The sequence below is a fragment of the Thalassophryne amazonica genome, chromosome 2 (assembly GCF_902500255.1).
Source record: "Thalassophryne amazonica chromosome 2, fThaAma1.1, whole genome shotgun sequence".
NCBI lineage: Eukaryota > Metazoa > Chordata > Actinopteri > Batrachoidiformes > Batrachoididae > Thalassophryne > Thalassophryne amazonica.
The window spans coordinates 58936153-58961810 of NC_047104.1; the positions used below are offsets into that span (position 1 = coordinate 58936153).

Below are 25658 nucleotides of genomic sequence, written 5' to 3' on the forward strand. Positions count from 1 at the left end.
GCATTTACTCCTTTGGTGTTAATGTCAGCACAAGCTGGCTGGGATGGACAAACACACTTATGTAAATGTTTGCTTTCTAAACCCTCTGCTGTTACCAACGCATGACAAAATTTACATTTTATTTTGAGGTACAAACATGCTCAAGGTGGTGCAGTGTGTAACCACACAAAGTCACATAACCTAATAAGACCAGTGTGTGTGTGTGTGTGTGTGTGTGTGTGTGTGTGTGTGTGTGTGTGTGTGTGTGTGTGTGTGTGTGTGTAACTAACACTTTTATTATTTCATCATTTGGGAACAGAGTGAAAGAAAGGAAAGGAGAGGAAATAAGGAAAAAGCTAACAAACCTGCTAGCATCAGTGCAGATGGCTACCAGTCAGACTTGGAAGTTAAAACGTTTTGGACGTTTAATACCAAGTTCCAGAGGCAAAGCCACCACACCGTGGAAGGTACAGTTTGTTAAGTTACAGTGACTTTGACTGACTTGATGGGCTAGCTTCATTTCATTTTATTCTGCTTTACATTAGCCTTTTCAACATATAGCTAGTTAGCTTGTGTAAGCTAGTATGACATTTAGCATTCAGGGTGGAAACACTACATTAAGTGCTGGTAAATGACTAAATATCTGTCTCTCCACATTCCAACATGATATAATCAATAAAACATTATTTATTTAGGCTACACACAATTTTAGGTAATATCAGATTTTTTGAAAAGGCTCTAACTTAATTTCATTCCAGCAATTTCCACAATTAGCTCAGTTTTCATAATTACAATGAAATATTTCAAAGTAAAATGCGAGTTTCCGTTGGTTTCTTCTACTTTAGCATTGCATTAAGCTGTTGTATTTGGTATTTCATGAAATAAAACAGCCTGAAAAAGGTTTCCACAGGCCACATTAAAATCACCAACATTAACCCAAAAAAAAAAACACATCTTTATCTGTTGCATAAATGATTTCAAAATATATTTTTCTAAGTCTGTCTTATTTTTGCTGTTTTTATTATTTGGCTTTGGAAATGTTTAGGCATGTAATGGACTGCATTTCAACAACATATCTCCATCTGATGGAAATGCTCAAAATGCTTTTACCATGATGGCTCACATTCATTTATCCATTCACTCACCAATTCTGTACTTTAACATTTCCCATAATCCCCTTGGGGGCCCCCTGTGCTTCCCAGAATGCACCGCCAGCAGACTTCCGGCATCTCACAGCGCATGTAAGGCCCCCTTCACACATAGTGCGAATTTGGTTGATTTGTACATAAAGTGCACATGAAGTAGGAATCGTGTGCAAAACGGGTAAAATCGTAGCTGCCTCATACACCTGCTGCTACATCTATTTGCGCACACCAGTGGTTGAAAATCAGAGTGTGCGCTGTACGAACCCGTCGATCCCTCTTGTGGCAGGTGTCGGCCAAATTCCAGGTGATACACACGAGCATCTAACACCGCACATTTGGCACTTTGAAAATGTGTGGCCATTCGTACTATTAACACAGCAAGTCAGCAGACAATCATTCTCGTGCCGGCAGGGAAGTTTGTCTAAGTGCACCACGAGTGTGGCTTTGGTGTGTGCGCTAAACTGACAGGAGGAGTGGCCACCGAGAGAAGCTGTGGACATCTGTCGATCTGGACATCCCAGCTGGACAACACGTACTGTGTTTGGACGGACATGGACTAACAACTGCCCACTGTGACGCGCATGTGTCTGCTTGCTGTCATCACATGGACATAAATAAAAACATATATTGCTTGGCGACGAGCTGCAGTGAGCGAGAGAGTGCACACTGCAGCCAAGTGCACACAGGCTGCCCCCAAGCTGAAATGGACACGCAGCAGGCGACTGCTGCATGTCACACTACCCAGACTGTCACACTACCTAGGTGAGCTCTGTTCTACATGACGCGGTGTCTGTCCTGCGGCACAGCGTCTGCAAGACATGTGTTTCAGGGCAAAACACGCGTGCACAGCCGGCCGGACCCACCGGACCATTAGTTGTGGACATGAGAAGAGTGAGAAGAGCATTCAGTTAATTCAAAATGCTGCAGCTAGAGTACTGACAGGGACTAGAAGGAGAAAGCATATCTCACCCATATTGGCCTCTCTTCATTGGCTTCCTGTTAATTCTAGAATAGAATTTAAAATTCTTCTTCTTACTTATAAGGTTTTGAATAATCAGGTCCCATCTTATCTTAGGGACCTCATAGTACCATATCACCCCAATAGAGCGCTTCGCTCTCAGACTGCAGGCTTACTTGTAGTTCCTAGGGTTTGTAAGAGTAGAACGGGAGGCAGAGCCTTCAGCTTTCAGGCTCCTCTCCTGTGGAACCAGCTCCCAATTCAGATCAGGGAGACAGACACCCTCTCTACTTTTAAGATTAGGCTTAAAACTTTCCTTTTTGCTAAAGCTTATAGTTAGGGCTGGATCAGGTGACCCTGAACCATCCCTTAGTTATGCTGCTATAGATTTAGACTGCTGGGGGGTTCCCATGATGCACTGAGTGTTTCTTTCTCTTTTTGCTCTGTATGCACCACTCTGCATTTAATCATTAGTGATTGATCTCTGCTCTCTTCCACAGCATGTATTTTTCCTGGTTCTCTCCCTCAGCCCCAACCAGTCCCAGCAGAAGACTGCCCCTCCCTGAGCCTGGTTCTGCTGGAGGTTTCTTCCTGTTAAAAGGCAGTTTTTCCTTCCCACTGTCGCCAAGTGCTTGCTCACAGGGGGTCATTTTGACTGTTGGGCTTTTCCGGAATTATTGTATGGCCTTGCCTTACAATATAAAGCGCCTTGGGGCAGCTGTTTGTTGTGATTTGGCGCTATATAAATAAAATTGATTTGATTTGATTTGAAAAGGCCCTGCAAGGTATCGGTTCAATTATAGTCAAAGTATAGTAAATTGATTTGATTTGAATTGATTTGATGTCCTTCCTGATATGAGGCAGTTTCCTGCAGGTCTTACAGGATATCGATTGTAGCTCAGTAGTAAAGTTTCTGACTGGTAGTCAGAGCTTTTGGCGTGGGTTTGATTCCTGTGGGTGGCCTGTAAGTTTTCTTTTTTATTTTCACAGCATCGCGCAGGTGCTGTGAAAAGCTGCTGTGTTCCTGCGTGCACAAAACGGTCGCAGCATGTATTTTTTAAATTGTTTTATTTATTTTTCTTCACAGCAGCTGCACGATGTGGTTACACATCGTGCAGCTGGTGTGGTTACACGTTCTCACACGAACCGTCGCAACAGCATTGTGCACGCCTGCCCGTCAGTGCGATGTTTCATGGTTCACTCATACAAGCTGCTCCGACGGGTGTTGCCCTGAGTTGTAGATATTCGCACTATGTGTGAAGGGGCCATAAACAATGTCTAGTGAGGATGTGGATGGCGCTTATCCAGCGAGTTCACAGGCAGTTGTGATGATAACACGTTTTCCCAAGAGGGTTATCTAGAGCAGGTATATAATGGACTTCTGCCATGCCCAATATTGTCTTGTTGTCCATACTTCACAAGGTTTGTTTACATTGTGCCCTGAACCGGAACTCTGCTGAAACTGACCTCTCGTGAGTCACGGGCTGCAAGATGGCGTGAGATTCACAACTGCGAAACAGTGGGTCAGCGTGTTGCCATGCAAGCAGTGAATTGTGCAAAAGGAGCATTTAGGGCAGAGGTCTCAAACTGGTTCCAGAAAGGGCCAAGAAGGTGCAGGTTTTCTGTGCAAGCACCTACTCCAGCAGGTGATTTCACTGATTAACATCAATTTGAGCAGGTGGAATCAGTTAATCAGTGATTTTAATGATGTTTGTGTTTGAAGGAACAACTGAATAAAGGATCCTTCCATTCCACACGGCTGACTTTATTTTCCCAAATTTTTCTTCTGTTCGTATCTGAAGGGAATATGTACATCTTTAAGCCTTTGCTGTGTCTGTGCATCCAAATTCACAACAACCCATCATTTTCAGCGAATAAATAAATAAAATAGTTGGATTTACATGCAGATGGCTTAACAGCAAGTGCTATTTTGAACCCAAGATGGCACCACAAGTTGCGTGACCATTTTTTTCCCAACTTGTCATGTTGCTACTCTCTCAATTAAGGCACACTATCTAGACCATCCCCTCCCATCACATACTTTCTAAATTTGTACAAGATCTCCTGGAATGATCATTTTGGGACATGATTGGAAGAATTAGTAAATTCAATACAGGGCCTAAGGCCTATTTTGTCAGTGTCTACAACTCCCACTGGGCAAGATGCCAGTCCATCAAAGGTTGGACTGGAAAGATGCAGATGAAGGGTCTTTTAGAAGCACATAGACAGGTAGTCTGACCAGGAATGGAAATGGACCATGATTGGGTGCTATACAGTACATAAATGTGGGAATGTATCTTTAAGATTTGTATCTTTGTCTTCCACTTACCAGTCAAAACTCCAGATGGCAGTCTGGAGGTGTATGATTTAGAGTACCTACATACTGAGACTGGCAACATTCAATGTTCCAGGGTTTTGACTGACAGGCACAATATTATTTCCAGTGCCAGAGAGATTGCACATTGTTCACATTGATAATCTCACACACCTCAAGGGAGTAGGCTGTTGGATGCATCTTTTTACTCTCCAAAAAGTTTCAAAATGGCAGGATGATGTGCATATGGATGCAGAAATTGATCTGAAAACGGATATAAAATGTATAGATTTCCTGTCGATACAGAAAGGAGAAAAATATGGGAAACCAAAATCAAGAGAATTGACTATGAACTGTCAGGAAAGTTCATGTTCAAGCTTATACACAGTGGGTAGGTTCTATTGCTGCCCTTCCGGCTATTATTTTATAATATTTATTGAAAAAATAAGGTGTTATTTTACTTTAATTAGTTATGGAGCCCACAAATATTTAAGCTCAATTGATCTCATCATTGCCAGCTCAGAAATATATTTTCTAAATAGCACTAATGAAAAATACCACCAGATATCATTATAAATATAACACAATGCTAAAATATCCTCGGCCATATGGGTATTCTTTCTAATTTGCAGTTGTTTAATTGGTATCCCAGTGCAAACTATATATAGATTATAGATATCTATATACATATATAGATCTCTCTCTCTCTCTCTCTCTCTCTCTCTCTCTCTCTCTCTCTATATATATATATATATATTTCTTCTTTCTACCCCCTTTCATTCAGGTGTATTGTTACGTTTGTTATGTTTTCTTTTGGAATGATTTTTGGTTGTGTGGTTGGAACTGAATGAAATAAAATGAATGAAATGAAATATATATATATATATATATATATATATATATAGTACATTTGTTGTTATTTACATTAATTATTACGATTCTGTTGTCTTAATTACAATTTGCACATGTTCAATCAAGCCCCTCTATTTTGTCATGTGATAATTTCACAGTGGAAATAATCATTTATGCTTTATTGTGTTATCCCTGTGTCATTGATACATTCACCATTGTATGTTTATATTGATGTTGCAGAATAAATTCAATCAATCATAAACAATATTTTATTTACCCTTCAACAGCACCTGCAGGATGTCGTGCATGTGTGTATACATGAGCTTTTTAAAAAAGACCGAAGTTACCTTTGACCGCATGTGATGCGCATGCACAAGATTTACCCTGAAACGCAGCGGAATTAGCAGCTAGCGAGACCAGCCAGTGATGTCATGGTGCCTCTCTACTCTGATTGGCTGCACCCCTCCCCCCAAAAAAGCAGATTTGCATGATTCATAGCATAAAAATAGGAAACAGAATGTGATCTTTTGACCTCTTAAAATAGGTCAAGGTTAGCCATTTTTGAACTTGTCCAAGGTCTGTGTCCGAAGAATGTTCCCTGTGAATTTGAAGACCTTGGCAGTAATAGGACTGGACTTATGCTGAGCACAGACAGACGGACAGACAGATGGACGGATGAACAGAGGGATGGACAGATGCAAAGCCTTTGCAATACCCGATGGCTATATTCTGATGGCCACGGGTAAAAATCAGTAATGATTTCAACGCGTTGGCAGACAGGTGAGGGATAAAGAGCTCTATTCATTTTTTTTTCTTCTGGCACTCGAGTATGACCAGGGTGAATGCAGATGATTGACAACTGCAAAGTGAAATCTGCAGGATGTGCAGTAAATGTGTGAGCTTGGAGAATAAAGCACATTTTCCAAGCTACTATTTTAAAGTGACCAGGTGCAGTCCTACAATCACATACAGGTTGGTATACTGGACCTTTTAAGCCAAATTTATAGAACCTTGTAATTTTCTAGTAGTGATGCTTCATTTAATTAATAAGTACATCTGTTCTTGCAAGTGTTTTTAAGTGGTAATCAAAAAAAAAAAAAATCAGATGACTCTGTACAAACATTGATTTTATATTATTTTCTCCATTCACCAGGTGATTGAGGCTAAAGACAGTCAACCGGGAATTATTCTCACAATTGCAGAATCGGGACACTTGATGGTGTTGCAGGGTCATGAATGTTTGGTAAGAAGACTGCAGTTAGACTGTGTAATTTCCAGTGGTGGGCACAGATAACCAAAAAAATGAACTTCGATAACAGATAATCAGATAACTGGAAAGTTATCTTTGATAAAGATAAAACAATAAACCACCCAAAAATGTATTGGAAGTTAGAGATAACCGATAAATTCCAATATTGTCTCTGGTACATTTACAACTACTAATAAAACAAATTTAAGTTTTAATGCCACAACAGTTTCTAGTAAAATTTAAAAGTAATAATAGACCCAAACAATAAGACCACACTTATTTCTTTGAACATTCTGCCCCTGCTGGAAGCACTTGTTCACTACAGAGCTCCCAGTAGAGACACTCAGAGCAGCCATAAAGCCAACTCTCTATCAGTCATAATGGTCCAGTCAGGCGGAGGTCTTGAAAAATAAAGTCATGCTGACTTATGGTTTTGATTTAGAAATAACATTAATACTGATACAATAACTCCATTAATGTCAATTCTGTTATTTGTACAAAGTTAAAATATAGCATATATCTTTTAATGTTGAATAATGCACTAATTCTGAGGTTTTGTAACAAACAGACAGATCGCAAAGGATTCTGGGTAAAAGTGCCTCTGCTAAACACTAAACCAACACGTTAATGTGGCGTCTGTCGTGTGTTGGTGTTTACAGATAAATGTGCTTTTGTCAAATATTCCATTTTTTTATTTGTAAAAACAGGCATTTTTACGGAGCCCTGGAAGTGTCATTGCAAAATGTTTTGCATGTGGAGAGAATATGCGCACGTTTTATGATGTTGTAAAACGTGCTTTACACTGTGCGAGATGATTTTTCATGCAGGAAGTTTTTGGACCGAGTTTCAGGTTAATTGTGCGTCCTGCATCGTGTAGTGTACATGGAATAACAAGCTGCGTTTAACATCTCAGGACCACCTCCTGATCGCCGATCATATGGTCCAATGAAAATGAAACCTGTTTGATATTATTGTGGTCGGCCGTCGTGAGGGTATCCTGCTGCTGAAGAGCTACAAGCATCTAACCGCTCACACTGTGCCTGTGCAAACACCGCAGAGCTGTCTTGTAATGTTATTTTTTTATTTTTTTTTTTTTTTTTGCTATTGTTTTGTTTTGTTTTTAAAGTTCATTTGTAAAAAAAAAAAAAAAAAAAAAAAAGCCATTTGCAAAGCCAAAAAGTTGATTTGGTGCCCAGACGCTTAGTACTTAGGGCGAATACTGCCATGAACACTACTGGCCAGTAGATGGCAGTAGAGGCCTTGAAAACAAAATTCCAGATAATCCCTGTCTGCTACATTTAAAATGCGTGGAATTTAACAAACGCAAATACAATAACAACGTCTATAAACCCAGCGAATATATTCACAAGAGTTTTAGGCACTAGAGTTTAATGCTGTTGTCCGTGGAGCCTGAACAGAGTGTCTGAAATGCAATTGTCCTGTTGTGATTGTACTGAGATTACATCATCCTACCCATAATGCACTGCTGGAAACAGCATGTGCTCACAAAACCTTAAAAATTAGCACATTACTTAAAAACTAAAACATATATCTGATACGAGGTCTCTTAGATAATAAACCAACCCTTTTATTTTTTTTTAGCTATATGGATTTGAATGACATGCGATTACACCAATCATGCTTGAACCCTCGTGCGCATGCATGAGTTTTTTCACGCATGTCGGTGATGTCATTTCCCTGTGGGCAGGCCTTGAGTGAGATGTGGTCCCGCCCTCTCGGCTGAATTCCTTTGTTTCACACGCTGCTCGAGACGGCGCGCGTTTCTTTATCAAAATTTTTTCTGGACCTGTGAGGAATATCCGAGTGGACACTATTCGAGAAATTAAGCTGGTTTTCGGTGAAACGTTTAACGGCTGATGAGAGATTATGGGGTGTTTCTGTCGGTGTAAGTACTTCCCACAGAGCGGGACGTCCTGCAGCGCTTCCAGGCGCCGTCGTTGGCCTGTTTCGAGCTGAAAACATCCTAATTTAAGGCTTAATTCACCCAGGACGTCGTGAGAGAACAGAGAAGATTCAGAAGAGGCCGGCATGAGGACTTTATGTGGACATTCCACTGTTTAAGGACATTTTTTAATGAAAGACGTGCGCGCAAATTCGCCGAGTCGTTTCCGTGACGACTCGGCAAATCTGTGTGCGCCGCGACAGGAAAAACACCTCCGTGTTGAAAACCATTTGTAAAATTCAGGCGGCTTTTGATGGCTTTCAACAAGTGAGTAACTGAGAAAGTGTTTAACAGCTTGGGCATGTTCCAACTTGCCCGTTAAGGTTTCCAACGGAGGTGTTTTTCCTGTCGCAACCCCCCGCGGTCGGGTCCGGCCCGACATGCGACTCTGCCCGCATGTTCTTTCATTACAAAATGTCCGTTAACAATGGAATGTCTGAATAAACTCCTCATGCCGACTTCTTCTGAAAGTTCTCTGTTCTCTGACGACTTACTGGGTCAACAGAGCCTGAAATGTGGAAGTTTTCAACTTGAAACGGCGAGACGCTGCCGCCTCGAAGCGCAGATCGCCGTCAGGCACCGTGGGCCGTCCTTACGGCGACACTACCAGACCAAAATCTCTCATCAGCCGTTAAAATTTTTACCGAAAACCAGCTGAATTTATCGAATGGTGTCCACTCAGTTGTGCCTTACAGTTTTGAAAAAATTTTGATCAAACAAAGCAGCAGTCTCTGAGCCATTCCTAAACAATGAAAAAAACGACGAGAGGGTGGGCCACTCCTCACTCAAAGACTGCCCACAGGCGAATGACATAACCGACAGGCGTGAAAAAACTCTCGCATGCCCACGAGGGTTCAAGCATGTCTGATGTAATCACACGTGATTCAAATCCATATGGTTTTTGAAAAAAATAATAAGGTCGGATACTTTTCTAATAGACCTCGTATTTTCACTTTATAAAACTTCAGACATGACAGTAATTTTAAATAACTTGTCCAAAATTACTTTGGTTAAAATTTGAACCATAAGTTAAAAATGTATGCCTCTGGATGACTTAGGTGATATTGCCAGCATATCGGTATGGTGTTAAAGGAAATGATTTTATTTTTTATTTTTTGGTCTTTTTTGGGCTTTTTGTTTTGTATTGTGATTTGTACAATCAAAAATTCAATGCTGACAGACCTGAGCCATACATGACATGTATGTATGGCTCAGGTCTGTCAGCATTGAATTTTTGATTGTACAAATCACAATACAAAACAACAAGCCCAAAAATTGAAAGTAGTTTCAGAGTTATTTGTATTTAAAATATTGCACAAACAGGAAAGATTCAGCTCAGATACAGAGACGGAGGAATAAAACAATTATTACAACAAATAGTTACTAAAATATGCCAGACAAGGATCTCTTATCATTTTACCTATTTCTGCAACTCTGTAACTGAAGAACAGCTATTTTTATTTTGTAATTTTTTATTGTGGATGTGGCATTATGCATGTTGTTTAGACAAATTTTTATATTCTTGGCAAAAGGTGTTGTATTATTGTATTATATTTACTGTGGTTGCACTTTTTTTTTTTTCTTGCAGTTTTACAGAATACATGTTTAATATACTTCTGTATTATGTGACATATGTCCCAGTAATACAGTTAAATGGGCAGTAATAGTTACCATGCAGTTTCCATGTCAGTATTTTACTTTTTCAGAAGCATTTATTTAGAAATCAATGAAAACAACAAAAAAAAAACATGATGATATATACCATTAATGTATGTGCTTCAAAATTATACCATGTTTTATATATATTTTAGGCCATCCTCACCGACCCCATGCTACTATTTTCAGTACTGAGACATTAAGCTGATTTAAGACTTGAGTTACATTAGGAAGGCTCCATTGCTCGTTTGAGGGGGTACTGAGGGTCTTGAATATTCTTCACACTAAAAATGTCAAACTTTTTCTGCAAATTATTACCTTATTCAGCTGTAGAATATTGCACTATTTGATTGTTGTGCTGTCGTAATAAACTAATACAAGTCAAATCAAACACACTTGGTGGTATTGCAGGACAGTCTGAATACCTGTTTGCTCGTCTCTGTTTTACTGAGTAAACAGAGACCCCTGCAGGCAGGATTTGGCATTCTGGTTTTGTAAATTCAACTTGCCAAAAGCAGAACTCAATATTGCGCAACGTCTTTTTGCCAGAGGCATGAGGCATTACATTCCACCTTTACCATTGCCTGTGTCATCCTGAATACTGATTGTTCTTGTATTTCTGCAGGATGTAATCTTTCTCTTGGTTGGCTCAGATTTTCTCAAAGTGCACCAAAAAGCAGATAATCTGATGCTTCGATGTACTCTGGAGGTGAGTTGCATTACAATCCAGAAATGGCTCATATGTTTTCATCAAATTAATAATGAAGTCAAAACTAAAACTAATAGTGACAGATTTGTATGTAGTAAGAATCTGGTTCTGTAGGTAAAAATGCCTAAGCTGCCATTGAACGTTTCTGCACAGGGAAATATAATTAACAGATTTGTGGGTTTGTGTAGGGAGAGAGCCGCATGATCAGGGTCCAGTTTGCTGGCAGAAGCAGAGCAGAAGCCATTAAGCAGTGTTCAAGTGCTGTCAACAAACTGAAGGAGTACGTGCCTGTCAGCATTCAGAATGACTCTGCGCAGTCCCTTAATCAGCCCCCGTCTGAGATCACCGCACCGCTGAGGCAGGTAACCTACTTCAAAATTCAGCAAGTAAAATTACAGTTTAACACACACACACACACACACACACACACACACACACACACACACACACACACACACACACACACACACACACACACACACACACACACACACACACACAAAAACAGTTTCTGTGTTAGGATCAGTTTTTCTGTTACTGTCCTAAACATGAGCTTCATTTACTGTCATGTGATCCAGAGATTTTAAGCATACGAGACAAAAGAATTTAGCAAATTTTAAATTATACACCATGCATAGGTACCACTGTGCCCAGGTTTTTGAACATCTTGCATGTTTTACAGTGTACTGTACTGTTTGATGGAATTTTTGCTGAATCACTTGGACAACAGAAAATTCTGTCTCTAATTTCCAAACATGCCTATCCCCACCCTCACCAAAAACAAATAAATAAATCTACTATTTAATTTTATCCTCTTTTTCCTGAAAGAAACAAAATAGTGGCTGTATTGTTGTTGTTGTTAGTAATACCAATAGTATTATATTTAAATTCCCTTTGATTTAACCTGAAAGAGTTGGAATGTTAAAAGTCAAATTTTGAAGAAGGGTGCCCATATACGAGTACCACAGTGTCTGGCACTGACTGTAAAAAAATAAATAAATAAATAAAAAGCTTTTCATATTAATAACCATTAATTATTCAGACTCGAGGTCTGAAAGCTTGACATGATCTTGATCTTGCACCCACCCCTTACACACACACACATATGCGCGTGCGTGTATGTGTGTGTGTATATAGCCAGATAGGTGTGTTCTTTATCCGTGTGGATGACTGTCTTGTTCCAGTAGCATTTTTTCCATCACATTGTCCTCGTTCCTCAAAACCTGACATGGACCTTGTTAACCCCAGACAACATCTGAGTCAGTATGGCTTGAGTGTTATGTGTCTCACTCAAATCTCAAGGTAGGCTTGCGTAGCATTAGGTGACTTGCCTAAGGGCTATTAAGTGGAGGCTTATCCCGACTGGGATTTGAACCCCAGTTTCCTGCATCAAGGACTACAGCACTTCCAAGCCTCTGGTAGACAACCTGACCTTGAGGGAGACACACACCATTACCACCTCAGAAGAGGGGGCAAAGGTATTTATATGCAGTATATTATGTTCAGACACACATAAAAAACATCAGCAGTAGCCATTTTGCTCTCACTAGATGGTGCTATTTACAGTGCTGTTTGAAAATCAAAGGTGACGTTTCACCTAAAGTAGGTTGGATGTGATGGACTGTAGCTACAAAAATAAAATAAATCCAATCCTTTCAAACATCCCACACATTAAACAGCAATGTAAAGTGGCCTTTAAGACAATTATGCAATTCCTTATTTTATTTACTAAAATTGATTTACACTCGTGTTGCTCATTATGAACACATTTTCCCAAGAGCTGAAAAATTGTAAGCACCCACACAAATAATAGAGAGACTGTATTGTGTTATTGCTTATACTCCTGTTGTGTTTTATTGTTTCTACTCAAAACAGCTCTTCTGGGCTTTAACACACTAACATGAAGCGCTGAGAAAGAAAGTGGCTCTGCTGTGGGTCTGAAATTGACCTTTAGTGGACAGACACATTGAACGAGTTCAGTGAAAATGAAAGGGCTTTGAGGGTTGGATTTTTTTCCAATTAGTTCTGAAGTCATTGATCACCCTCTTAAAGCTGTACACTGTAAAAACAATTTGACCAATGGTTACTGAAAAAAAAAATTGGCAACAAAGTGACACAATTTAATTGAATAGCTTTTAAGTTCTACAATTTTGATTAAAAAGTACTGAATATATTAACTAAACTTAAACAAAAAATTAAGTACATGTTAATAAAAGCAACAGTTAAACTGTGTTGATTTAGTAATAGCACACCACGAGTTATATCCCCAAAAAATATTCAGCAAATCCTAGCCAATTTCACAAGGTAAGCATGCAGTGTAGGATTTACACTGGATGCTCTTTCTGATGCGACTTCACATTACACGGCAAAGGTCAGGTTTGAAGCAGGAACCTTCTACACTGAAATGAAGCACACTAACCACTTGTCCAGCACCCCTGCTGAACTCATGTACTAGCACATGGCTTCTTAATTCAATACATTTACACGATCCAATATCCTGACCAAACTTAAGTAGTTTACTTAGGTTTGGTCAGGATATTGGGTATAACAACAAATAGACAATCAATATGACTGAAAAAATTTTAAGTCCTGTGATAGTAAGTAAGTCCCTTCAGCTGCTCCCTTGTTTGCACTCGGAGTTGCCACAGCAAATCCAAGGTGGATCTGCATGTTGAATTGGCAGAGGTTTTACGCCGGATGCCCTTCCTGATGCAACTCCACATTAATTCAAAATTAAAATTAAACAATTATTGTAGGTACAGATAAATAAGAACACCAGTGTAAATGTGTTGAATTAAGCAACAATGTGCTAGAATGTGAGTTGGGCACTGATGGTGGCCAGGTGGTTAGTGTGCTTGGCTTCAGCACAGAAGATTCCTGGTTCAAGCCCCACCCCTCCCATGTTTCTCTATGTACTGTGGAGTTGCATCAAGAAGGACATCTGGTGTGTGCTGGATGCCCTTCCTCGTGAAATTTACTAAATATTTTTTGCCGATATACGTAACTCATCATTCGGCATGCTATTACTAAATCCAACACATTTCAACTGTTGCTTTTATTAACATGTACTTTTTTGTTTAACTTTAATTAATATATTCAATACTTTTTAATCAGAATTGTAGGACTTAAAATCTATTAAATTATATTATTTGTCACTTTGTTGCCACAAATTTTTAAAGTAACCATTGGTCAAAATTTTTAGTGTAGTGTCATGCCGTGTTTGTCAAGTTTCTATTTTTGTTATTCTTCTTGTCTTATGGACACTTATGTCAGCAGACCATGCGGAGAGAGGACATGGGAGCTGAGCCTGATGTTGTCCAAGGTCAAGTGTCCATCAAGCGTCTTACCCAGGTACTGGCTGTGATGGAAGTACAGTTGTGCTCAAAAGTTTACATACCCTGGCAGATTTTTTTTTTAGGAGAAGTTATAGGCTTACGTGGCTGTGACTGGAGAAATTATGCACAGTGCAAACTTTGCATTTTGTATCACCAGTTATCCATCTTGGTATGGAGGAGGTGGTGGTATGGAGGAGGATTTTCTTAAAAAGAAGACCTGAAAGTTTAGCTACAAATTGCCAGAAGGTACATCTGAGATGCAAGCCTGGATTTGATCTGTTTTGGTGAAAGAAAATCCTTCTCTGCTCTACTCCACTATGAAGCTAAGAGTAGTGATGCAAAATGCAAAGTTTGCACTGTGCACAATTTCTCCAATCACAGCCACATAATCTCATAACTTCTCCTGGGTTGTCTGGGTGTCTTGGTGGCTTTCCTCACTCTTCTCCTTCTTGCACAGTCACTCAGTTTTTGAGAACTGTCTACTCCATGCAGATTTACCATAGAGTGCCATACTGTTTGTATTTCTTTGTAATTAATGTAAATAAAGTCCAAGACATATTCAGTGGCACCTTTACCATCAGAGAGCCTCGTCCACAACAACCACAAAAGACTCCAAGCTGTCGTTGATGTTAAAGGGGGCAACACACGGTATTAAGAAAAGGAGTATGTAAACTTTTGCTCAGGGTCATTTGGGTAGTTTCTGTTGTCATTATGATTTCAAAAGAGTAAACACAGTTGTTTGACAATAAATGGCTTCACCCAACCACTAACCATGAGTGAAAAAAGTTTTTGTGTAATCATTCATATTCTCTGAAAAATGGCCACAAAAAAACCCCTAAACTTCTGCCAGGGTTTGTAAACTTTTGAGCACAACTGTAAATAACAATTCTGCTTCAGATAAAGAAATGAAATTAATTGTAATGTGTCAAATTCAGCTGAGACCCTATGTGTATCTGTTGCTCCTACCAGCATTTATTACCTCCGCCAAGGAGGTTATGTTTTCGGTCACGTTTGTTTGTTTGTCTGTCTGTTTGTCAGCAGGATAACTCAAAAGGTTTTGAACGGATTTTGATGAAATTTTGTGGAGTGGTTGGAAATGACAAGAGGAACAAGTGATTAAATTTTAGCGGTGATCTGGATCACGATCCGGATCCAGGAAATTTTAAAGGATTCTTCACCATTGCGGGATAGGGGGAATTTTGACATTCTAGTTTCTAACTCCACAAAAACAAGGCAGAAAGGCTTGAAAAAAATTAGGGTGTAACATAGTCAAATATTCTATCAAACAACAAAGTTTGGTGATGATCGGATCCGGATTCCACATCTAGTGATCCAGAATATGCAAAAATATAGGGAAAATAGAAAATGTGTCAGTGTGAGGTGACAAATGAAGCTACAGATGCACAACTAACACCAAATTGTAACTGAATCTGTACTGATTCAGTAAGGTGTCATCAGATTTGATGTAGCTTCAAATGTTATGGAGCTAGATCCAGAAGAAAACCGCCATTACCGAAAAATCGTTTTTATACAATAACTTTTGAACTAATAAAGACATAAAAGTGATTCCAAGTTCTAGTGGTATGTTTTCATGGTCAAGGATGTCAAATATAAAGGAAAGAAAAGTGTATGTATCATAGTTTTGGTTGTAACACTGAATTGTTGAATAGATCACTGTGCCAAGGAGGGAATCTCTTTAGGGTCAGTGACCCTATGGCCTTGTTTAGAGAAGTGTTTCATAAATGTTAAAAAATTCATATATTTGCAGTTTAGTTGAATAATAAATTGAATTTTGTCTCTTATTTGTTTTTGTCTATAAGCACATGCAATATCAATATCAGTGCTCAGATGACAGTAGCTTCTGGGAAAGGTGCAAGTTGCAATAAACTGTGATGCCAAGCGCTAAGGATACATGCTATCCAGTCACAGCACATGAAACTTTTTTTTACTACTGACTGAGCAAACATCATTGTTAGACTTTTTTAGGTTCAATGATTCCACGGCGTGTAGATGTTATGGCGTCAGTGACCCCATGGCCTTGGCGGAGGTTTGCACTCTCTGAGTGCTTCTAGTTGAGTTAATAACTCAAGGTTTGTTTGTTTTTTGTTTGTTTGTTTGTTTTTTTTGCCTTTCTGACGGTAATTTAAACAAGCAGTGATGATCTCGGCTTTGGAAATGAAAAAACTGACAAGCTCATTTCAAGTGACATGTATTATCAGCTACAGCTAGTCCCAATTACCATAATGCATCCAATGGTAACTTTATTCCTTGCCACAAGCTCAGACATGTCTTTCCCAACACGTGGCAGACGGGTACTTCGATTACATACGAGGTCTGTCCAAAAAGTAACGGACCTTTTTATTTTTTTCAAAAACTATATGGATTTGAATCACGTGTGATTGCATCAGCCAAGCTTGAACCTTCGTGCGCATGCGTGAGTTTTTTCACGCCTGTCGGTTGCGTCATTCGCCTGTGGGCAGGCTTTGAGTGAGCACTGGTCCAGCCCCCTCGTCGGATTTTTATTGTCAGGGAAATGGCAGAGCGACTGCCGCTTTGCTCCATGAAATTTTTTGTCAGAAACTGTTAGAGACAGCCAGTTGGAAACCATTCGAAAGATTCAGATGGCTTTCGGTGAAGATTCTGTTGGTGTCACACGGATTAAGGAGTGTTAAAACCTTTTTAAAGACAGCCCACAGCGGCAGAGGGCGCGCGGTGCACTGAGCGGCCATCGACAGATCATCAGACCAGATCATTTCCAAACTCAACGCTGTGTTGATCCGGGACATCGTGTGACTACCGCAGAAATGGCAAGAGAGCTGGACATAGCACTTTTGCGGCACATTCCACTGTTACAGGAGATTTTGTAATGAAAGACGTGCGGAGGATTTCTCGCGTCGGCACGGTGCCGCTCATGGCGCACAACAAAAAAAACACCTCTGTATTGGAAACCATTCGGAAGATTCAGAGGGCTTTCGATGGTTTTTCAGTCGAGTGAGTATCCGAGAAATTGTGTAACAGCTGGACATGCCACAACATGTCCTGTGAGACTTCCAACACGGAGGTGTTTTTTTTTGTTGTGCGCCATGAGCGGCACCGAGCCTGTCGATGGCCACTCGGTGCGCCGCGCGTCCTCCGCCGCTGTGGGCCGTCTTTAAAAAGGTTTTAACGCTCCTTAATCCGTGTGACACCTACAGAATCTTCACCGAAAGCCATCTGAATCTTTCGAATGGTTTCCAACTGGCTGTCTCTAACAGTTTCTGAAAAAAATTTCATGGAGCAAAGTGGCAGTCGCTCTGCCATTTCCCTGACAATAAAAATCCGACGAGGGGGCTGGACCAGTGCTCACTCAAAGCCTGCCCACAGGCGAATGACGCAACCGACAGGCGTGAAAAAACTCACGCATGCGCACGAAGGTTCAAGCTTGGCTGATGCAATCACACGTGATTCAAATCCATATAGTTTTTGAAAAAATTAAAAAGGTCCGTTACTTTTTGGACAGACCTCGTAAGCAAAACAAACTTGCTTTTTTGGATTGATCTGCAGCATCAAAGTTCACCAAAGTTTAAATGGTTTATACTCATTATATCCCTTTTAACAGTCTGGAACAAAAGGTCTGATTTATCTGTAGCTGAGTGCAGGAATTTACAGCCCTTTCTTTAAAATGGCAGGAAAAGTTAAGAAAGACATGTTTTCATCAGCGTATTTAATGCCAATACAGCTCATATAAATGTTCACTCATCATCAGAAGTAATACAAATGGTCAAACAGTGTATAAAATTAAGTTATAGTGAAATAATGAAAATTCTCAGTCCAAAAGTTTGCTTCAACCTTTATTAAATGTTCTGGAATGATTTGTATGTCCTCCATTTACCTTTAGACGCTCTTCCAACATCTTTGGGTTTCTCTGAGCAGCTTTTGTATCCTCTCACAGAAGTACAGTGCATCAGAAAAGTTTTCACAGCACTTCACTTTTGACAAAATGAAAAAGGTTTTTATGAAATTTTTGCAGTTATTAAAAATACAAAACTAGAAACGTGTACGTAAGTATTCACACCCTTTGCTCAGTGTTTTGTTTGGCAGCAGTTACAGCCTCAAGTCTTCTTGAATGATGCCACAAGCTTAGTGCACATATTTTTGGCCAGTTTTGCCCATTCCTCTTTACAGCACCTCTCAAGCTCTCAAGCGGTGCACAGCCGTTTTCGATCTCCCCATAGATATTCTGTTGGATTCAGGTCTGGGCTCTGGCTGGGCCACTCAAGGACATTCACAGAGTTGTCCTGAAGCCATTAATTGATATCTTGGCTGCGTGCTTAAGGCCATTGTCCTGCTGAAAGATGAACCGTTACCCCAGTCTGAGGTCAAGAACACTATGGAGCAGGTTTTCATCCAGGATGCCTGTGTACATTGCTGCATTAATCTTTCCCTCATTCCTGACTAGTCTCCCAGTTCCTGCCACTGAAAACATCCCCACAATATGATGCTGCCACTGAAAACATCCCCACAACATGATGCTGCCACCACCATTCTTCACTGGAGGGATGGTGCCTGGTTTCCTCCAAACATGGCGCCTGCCATTCATGCCAAAAGAGTTCAATCTTTGTCTCCTCAGACCAGATAATTTTGTTTCTCATGGTCTGAGAGTTCTTCAGGTGCCTTTTGGCAAACTCCAGGCGGGCTACCAAGTGCCTTTTACTAAAGAGTGTCTTCCGTCTGGCCACTCTACCATACAGGCCTGATTGGTGGATTGCTGCAGAGATGGTCGTTCTTCTTGAAGGTTCTCTCTCTCCACAAAGGAATGCTGGAGCACTGACAGAGTGACCACCGCTTTCTTGGTCACCTCCCTGACTAAGGCCCCGATCACCCAGTGTAGACAGGCGTCAAGCTATAGGAAGAGTCCTGGTGGATCCAAACTTCTTCCATTTATGGATGATGGAGGCCACTGTGCTCATTGGGACCTTCAAAGCAGCAGAAATTTTTCTGTACCCTTGTCTCTGAGGTTGACAGACAATTCATTTGACTTCATGCTTGGTTTGTGTTTTGACATCATCATCATCATCATCATGACATGGCTGTGAAATGAAAATTGTGAAATCCAAGGAAAATTTGCAGGGGGTCGAGCCGGGGTCTAGGGCCTGTGGGGCCCCAATAACCAAATTAACTCTGTATCTAATGACACATTTTCAGCATCTCCTGGAAGAAAAAAAATCTCAAAAGAAGTGCATATGATCCTAGATTCAAGCTTTCATTTGAACTGTCAATGATAATGTTGAAATAACAGAATATCAAATTTCACACTTTTATAGTTATCTTTACAATGAAAGTGTTTTAAGAAATTTGTTCTAGTAGTCTATGGTGACTTTTTCACCTTTTTTCAGCATCATTATATGCAAATATTGCCGTTTTGTGCTTGTCCCACACCCACACTTTTGATCTTCAATGATAAAAATGAATGGCAAAAAAACGTTTTTTCTAATGTTTTAAAATATCTCTGAATAAAATATCAGTAAAATAATCAAAACATAATTGGGGTATTCAGTGTCATACAACTGTTGTGATTTTTTTAAACAAAATGTAGTTGTCCCACACTATTGCCGTAATTTCCACCACAACACTGTAATGTCCCTTTAAACAGTTTGTATGAAAGATTGTTTGGGTAGTTTCTATGGAGATAAACAGTGACATCAGAGCACATGTATATAGCACCAAATCACAACAAACAGTTGCCCCAAGGCGCTTTATATTGTAAGGCAATGGTGTGGTGGAAATTACATTTACAAGGCCAATAGTGCCCGTAGTTAAAGAATCACCCAAATACGTAGAACTCAGGGCGACTCACAGCGGGAGAACGCGTATGAACGCATCACGAAACCGCGCCGACGGGCAGGTGTGTATGATGCTGGTGCAATGGCTCGTGCACACGGGAACACAGTGCCAGCGTGATGTGGTTACACACCGCTCAGCAGCTGTGAAGAAAAAAAAAAAAAATATATATATATATATATATATATATATATATACATATGTTGCAACGGTTTTGTGCACACGGGAACACGGTGCAAGCAGCAGTGCGATGTGTAACCACATCACAGAGCTGCTGTGAAAATAATAATAAAAAAAATACATGACATGCACGGGATTCAGACCCATGCGTTCCAAAAGCTCTGGTTGTCAGTCAGAAACTTTACCACTGAGCTACCCTCACTGACCTGTGAAAGATGCAGGAAACTGCCTGATATCAGGAAGGACATGGATGTATTAAAAAAAAACACACACACACACACACCATATAAATACATTGCATTATATTGAATCCCTCTTATCAAGCGGACAATACAAGTATGATCCATCTGTTCCTCTGTAGATGACCCATGGTCACAGACGTACAGTCATGAAATGACATGAATGAGAAGCAGTTCACTCGTCTCATCATGTCCACATCTGCTGGCCCGACACACGTCTTGTGGATGGCGCGACTGACACCGCATCATGTGGAACAGAGCTCACATGGGTGACATGACAGTAAGATCGCCCACTGTGTGTTATGATCTGACGGTGCGTTTCGATCTGGGGCAGACTGTCAATGGGCTGCAGCATGCGTGCGTACTCAGTGCAGCCCGTCGCCACAGCGATATGCGAGGTCTGTTAGAAAAGTATCCGACCTTTTTTTTTTAAAAAAACCTGATGGATTTGAATCACGTGTGCTTGGATGAGCCAACCTTGAACCTTCGTGCGCATGCGTGTTTTTTCACGCCTGTCGATTGCGTCATTTGCTTGTAAGCAGCCTTTGTGTGAGGATGGGTGTTGTCTCTCGTCGTTTTTTCTTTGCAAGGAAAATGGCGGAATGACTGGAGCAGCGTGACTGCAACAAATTTTGCCAGAAACTGGGCGACAGCCAGGTGGAAACCATTCGGATTATTCAGACGGCTTTCGGTGATGATCCTATGGGCATCACACAGATTAAGGAGCAGTACAACTGGTTTAAAGACATCTGCACAACGGTGGAGAGCAAGCCACACTCCGGGTGGCCATCAACACGCTGAAATGACCAGATCACATCTAGGGTTGCCAACTGTCCCTTGAAAAACAGCATCATCCCTTATTTGGAAATAAAAGTGTGCGTTCCGTATTGACCTGAAACGGGACGCAGTTTGTCCCGTATTTCTGTGAGAATCAAAAAGTCTGTAAAATGTCAATGGAATTGACTTGGCGCTTTATATGGAAACTTACGGTAAATTTGATCCCAGCCTCTCTCCTGCTTTTCACCAATGAGCTGACAGACACGAGTTAACAATACAGAATCACTCTTATCTCATTGGTCGAGGGACATCTGCTCGCAAGAAGATACCGACGTCATGAGCCGACGACGGTCGCTGGACGACAATAACAAATCAGCATAGCTGATATCGATACATACACCGACACTGGCACTGCAGATATGCCTACGGACAGCAATGTCTGTAACGTCGTTACTCCTCCTCCTAAAAAAAAACAAACAAAAAAGAATGCAAAAATACAGGGGAGAATGAGAAAAGGAAAATGGCTGGGTGGAAAAGGTGCGCGACAACTGTATTGTTTACTTTTCAGACTTTATTTTTTGCACTTTTTATTACACTAAATGTGTAAATGTGCACTGTTACAATGTTTTGCACTGTTAACATTGTTTTGGATGATGCAAATTTTCTATTGTTTTTTTTTTTTTTTTGTTAATTTATACAATTTTAAGTTAAGCAATAGCACTACAGAGATTTATTTTTAAAGAAGACAGAATGCTCATATTGAAATTGTGAGTGAAAATTTATTTTGCACTAAAAATAAATTGCTAAATAATAATTTGTTTTCCATGTGTTCATATCAGAACAAATGCATGTATGCATCTACCTAAATTCAGGGTCAAGTCAACAGTCAAATGGTTAAAAATCGTTTCACACAGACGCTGGGAAGGGTGAAGGCAATGGTCAGTCGGCCGGTCGGCCCTGGCGGTGAGGTGTCCCTTATTTATTTTTCAGAGAGTTGGCAACCCTAATCACGTCCAAAGTGAACACTGTGGTGATGCGGGACCGTCGTGTGACTATCCAAGAAATTGCGGAAGAGGTGGACATCAGCACTTTTTCGGCAGATTCCACTGTGACAGAAGATTTGGCCATGAAAAGAGTTGCAGCGAAATTCATGTTGATGGCTTCGGCACGAAGCTGATGGCGGAGCAAAAACGCAGGACATGCTGGACTCTGAAAAATGATGCCCACCTCTTCCACCATTCGGAAGATTCAGACGGCTTTCGATGGCTTTTCAGTCGTGTGACTATCTGAGACATTGTGGAAGAGGTGGGCATGTCACAACATGTCCTGTGAGACTTCAACACGGTGGCGTTTTTGCTCTGCCATCAGCTTTGTGCCGAAGCCATCGGCATGAATTTCGCTGCAACTCTTTTCATGGCCAAATCTTGTCACAGCGACATGTGCCGAAAAAGTGCACAAAGGCTGCTTACAAGCAAATGACTCAATCGACAGGCGTGAAAAAACTCACGCATGCGCACGAAGGTTCAAGGTTGGCTCATGCAAGCACACGTGATTCAAATCCATTAGGTTTTTTAAAAAAATAAAAAGGTTGGATACTTTTCTAACAGACCTCATATGTTTTTATTTATGTCCATGTGAAGACAGCAAGCAGACACATGGACACAATAACTGCCCACAGTGGGCAGTTATTAGTCCATGTCTGTCCAAACACAGTACGTGTTGTCCAGCTGGGATGTCCAGATCGACAGATCTCCACAGCCGCTTCTGTCCGTGGCCTCACCTCCTGTCAGTTCAGCGCGCACACCAAAGCCACACTCGTGGAGCACTTATACAAATTTCACTGCCAGCACAACGATTGTCTGCTGACTGTTGTGTTAATAGTGCGAATGGCCACACATTTTCTAAGTGCCAAGAGAGCGGTGTTAGATGTTTGTGTGTGTCACCTGGAATTTGGCCAACACCTGCCGTGTGAGGGTTCGATGGGCTCTCACAGCGCACACTCTGTCTTTCAGCCGCTGGTGTGCGCAAATAGTTGTAGCAACAGGTGTACGAGGCAGCTGCAATTTTACACGTTTTGCACACGATTCAGGCTTCATGCGCAGTTTATGCACAGATCACCCAAATTCACACTATGTGTGAAGGGGCCCTAAATTTTGCCTCACCAGTTATACTGCTTCATGGTGGAGTGTAACAAAGAAGGATTTTCTTCAAACGACATGAAATTTGTGCTCCAGTTTTCCAGACAACACATTGAAGATTCAAGCCTACATTCAATGTTTTTTGTGAATGAAAATCCTTCTCTGTGCAACTCCACCATGAAGCTGTACAACTGGTAGTGCAACAGATAAATATTGCACTTGTCAGGGGTGTCTTACTGTAGTTGTTTTTGAGAACTCCCTACTCCAGACAGATTTACTATCAAGTTCCATACAGTTTGTATTTCTACATATTGTACATAACTTCTACAAGAGGTTACAAAAGCTGCTTAGGGCCTTAGCCTCTATAACCTCCTCCAGAAAGTTTGGAGGAGGTTATAGAGGCAAGGGGAGGAGATCCAAAGGAACATTCTATAATTTCCATTATTCCACTATAATTTTCTTTTTATGCACTCTTTGTGCATTTTTCTTACTTCTGATGATGAGGTAAGATTTGTACAGTCTCTGCCATTTCAAAGTAAGGGGATGCATTTTTTTTTGCACACAACAGTATCAATCACTCTCTTAAGTTTTACAGGCTATATGCCTAAACAGTTCCAAAGCTTGGGAGCAGTGGTTTCCATGAAGTATGTGCAGCTTAAAAGTAAGACATTTATTGATAATTTTATCATTATTTGTATGCACTAACATAGTCCCATGACTTTCACAGTGTTTCCTGGGAGAGTGTTCTGCCACACTGCCTCTGACTTACCACTACTGTTCTTTGCCAGAAGATGACTTGGAGCAATTCCTGCGTGTTTGCCTGCTGGATCCCAGCTTTCATGGGTTTGTGGAACAGGTGGAGAGGGAGTTCAGGAAACTGCTTCACGACTGAGGCTGAGTCACTGAAATTGTTTGTGTTGCACGTTTACAAAGAACGTGGTGGTGTAGTGTTCTTTTCTGTTCCCTGATACTGCTAGAAATGTTTTTTACACACTAGTTGCAGGATATGTTTCTTGTATGTAGTCAGTAAAAGGAAACACTTGGGAAGAAAAAACATTACTTTCTGAGCTTTTTATTTAAAAAAAAAATATTGGTCTCATATGTTTGATCGTGGCTATATACTCTGGTCCCTCTGTTCCCATCCTAATGCAGGTCCATTTTCACCGCAACACACACATGAATACATTGTATTAAAAGATGAGACATGCAGCTACAGCAGTGTATTTCGCTATGCCAGCTTCCAAGTGATCCCACAACATTAAAGCTTCACTGAGTAAAGCAAACTGCCCTCCACATATAGAATACATATTGCATAGGATTGTAGCCATGCTATACGGTTAGAGAGAAAGAGGGGAAAAAAACTAAAAACTAAAAATCAGTTAAGGAAATTGGGAAATATAAAAAACTTCATAGATATTTCCTATCATTTGAACACTCATATTGCAACATATACAAGACACCTATGTTACTCTAGAAAGAAAATAAAAATAATACATATCATTTTAGATAATTACACAAAGTAGTCATTTTCTGTAATCACTCTCAATGAAATACTGCCAGTCACTGAAGCCCTTGCTTCACAATAAAAGTTCTTGTAAAGATGGACTTATCACAAAATCAAACATATTTAAAAGACTTAAATGACCATGATATGCTGTACAAATGTTCAAGATATATGATGACTTAATTAAAAAAAAGTAGCTTTAGATGCAAAAAAGCAACATGAGGGATAACAACAGAAAATGTCTATTCTGAGTATCCTATTGCGTTACCTTGCATGCATCATACATGATATGTAATACAAAAAGGATCACCTCATTCGAGGACATGATGAAATTAAAAAAGGAGACATCAACGGCACATTTTAAAATGTGTACACCTCTGTGGTGGTTTTAGTCATCATCTGTCATCCTCAAATATCCACGTAAGACTGAATAAGGCATGCTTAAAACAGCCATTATGTTCATTTTGTTGCCAGTGTTATGCTGATATTGTTTCTCATAAAATGAGACAAGATGTGCTTTTTCAAGAAACCCGCCCAGCACTTTATTCAGATCTGATACCTTCATGTGGTCGCAGTGTGCAGTTTAGCCATCTCATCTGCGAAAAGAAAATCAAGAGTAGGCGTGACTATGGATAATCCTGAGAGTGTGTTCTATATTTAGCCCCCATCTCCTTCAGCAGTTTCTTACATGAGTAAATTTCTCATTTTGTATTCCTCTGGCGAATGTTTTTGTCCTTGTGGTTGTTTGTTGAAGTTGTTTTCCTAGGGAAGAAATGGTTTTAATTTAGTAGCCTAAAAGGTATTATCATTTCCAAAGACATTTCACAGCAATTTATTTTA

At 40.3% G+C, this 25658-nt stretch overlaps 2 protein-coding genes across 6 annotated transcripts in view; one reads left to right on the top strand and one right to left on the bottom strand.

The window, feature by feature from the left end:
* Positions 1-326: 326 nt before the first annotated feature.
* rec114 (REC114 meiotic recombination protein) lies at positions 327-24225 on the top strand. Of its 2 annotated transcripts, none has more exons than XM_034186551.1 (6): positions 327-446; positions 6402-6491; positions 10742-10825; positions 11014-11187; positions 14099-14176; positions 24042-24225. In XM_034186551.1, the coding sequence occupies exons 1-6, from the start codon at positions 363-365 to the stop codon at positions 24204-24206; spliced, it is 675 nt and encodes a 224-aa protein (XP_034042442.1). In that variant the 5' UTR covers positions 327-362; the 3' UTR covers positions 24207-24225. The 2 variants fall into 2 exon arrangements, with proteins under 2 accessions (XP_034042442.1, XP_034042450.1); XM_034186559.1 differs by having other exon boundaries at positions 14102-14176.
* Positions 24226-24370: 145 nt separating this feature from the next.
* nptnb (neuroplastin b) overlaps positions 24371-25658 on the bottom strand; it is a 132831-nt gene continuing 131543 nt past the window's right edge. For 3 of the 4 annotated variants that reach the window (XM_034186540.1, XM_034186529.1, XM_034186524.1), the window contains exons 8-9: positions 25507-25580; positions 25343-25414 (exon numbers count right to left, since the gene is read on the bottom strand). In XM_034186540.1, coding sequence (XP_034042431.1) covers positions 25520-25580 — 61 coding nt within the window. In that variant the 3' untranslated portion in view covers positions 25343-25414; positions 25507-25519. Of the gene's footprint in view, positions 25415-25506; positions 25581-25658 lie in introns of all 4 variants that reach the window. The other variant, XR_004564838.1, reaches the window with a different exon arrangement.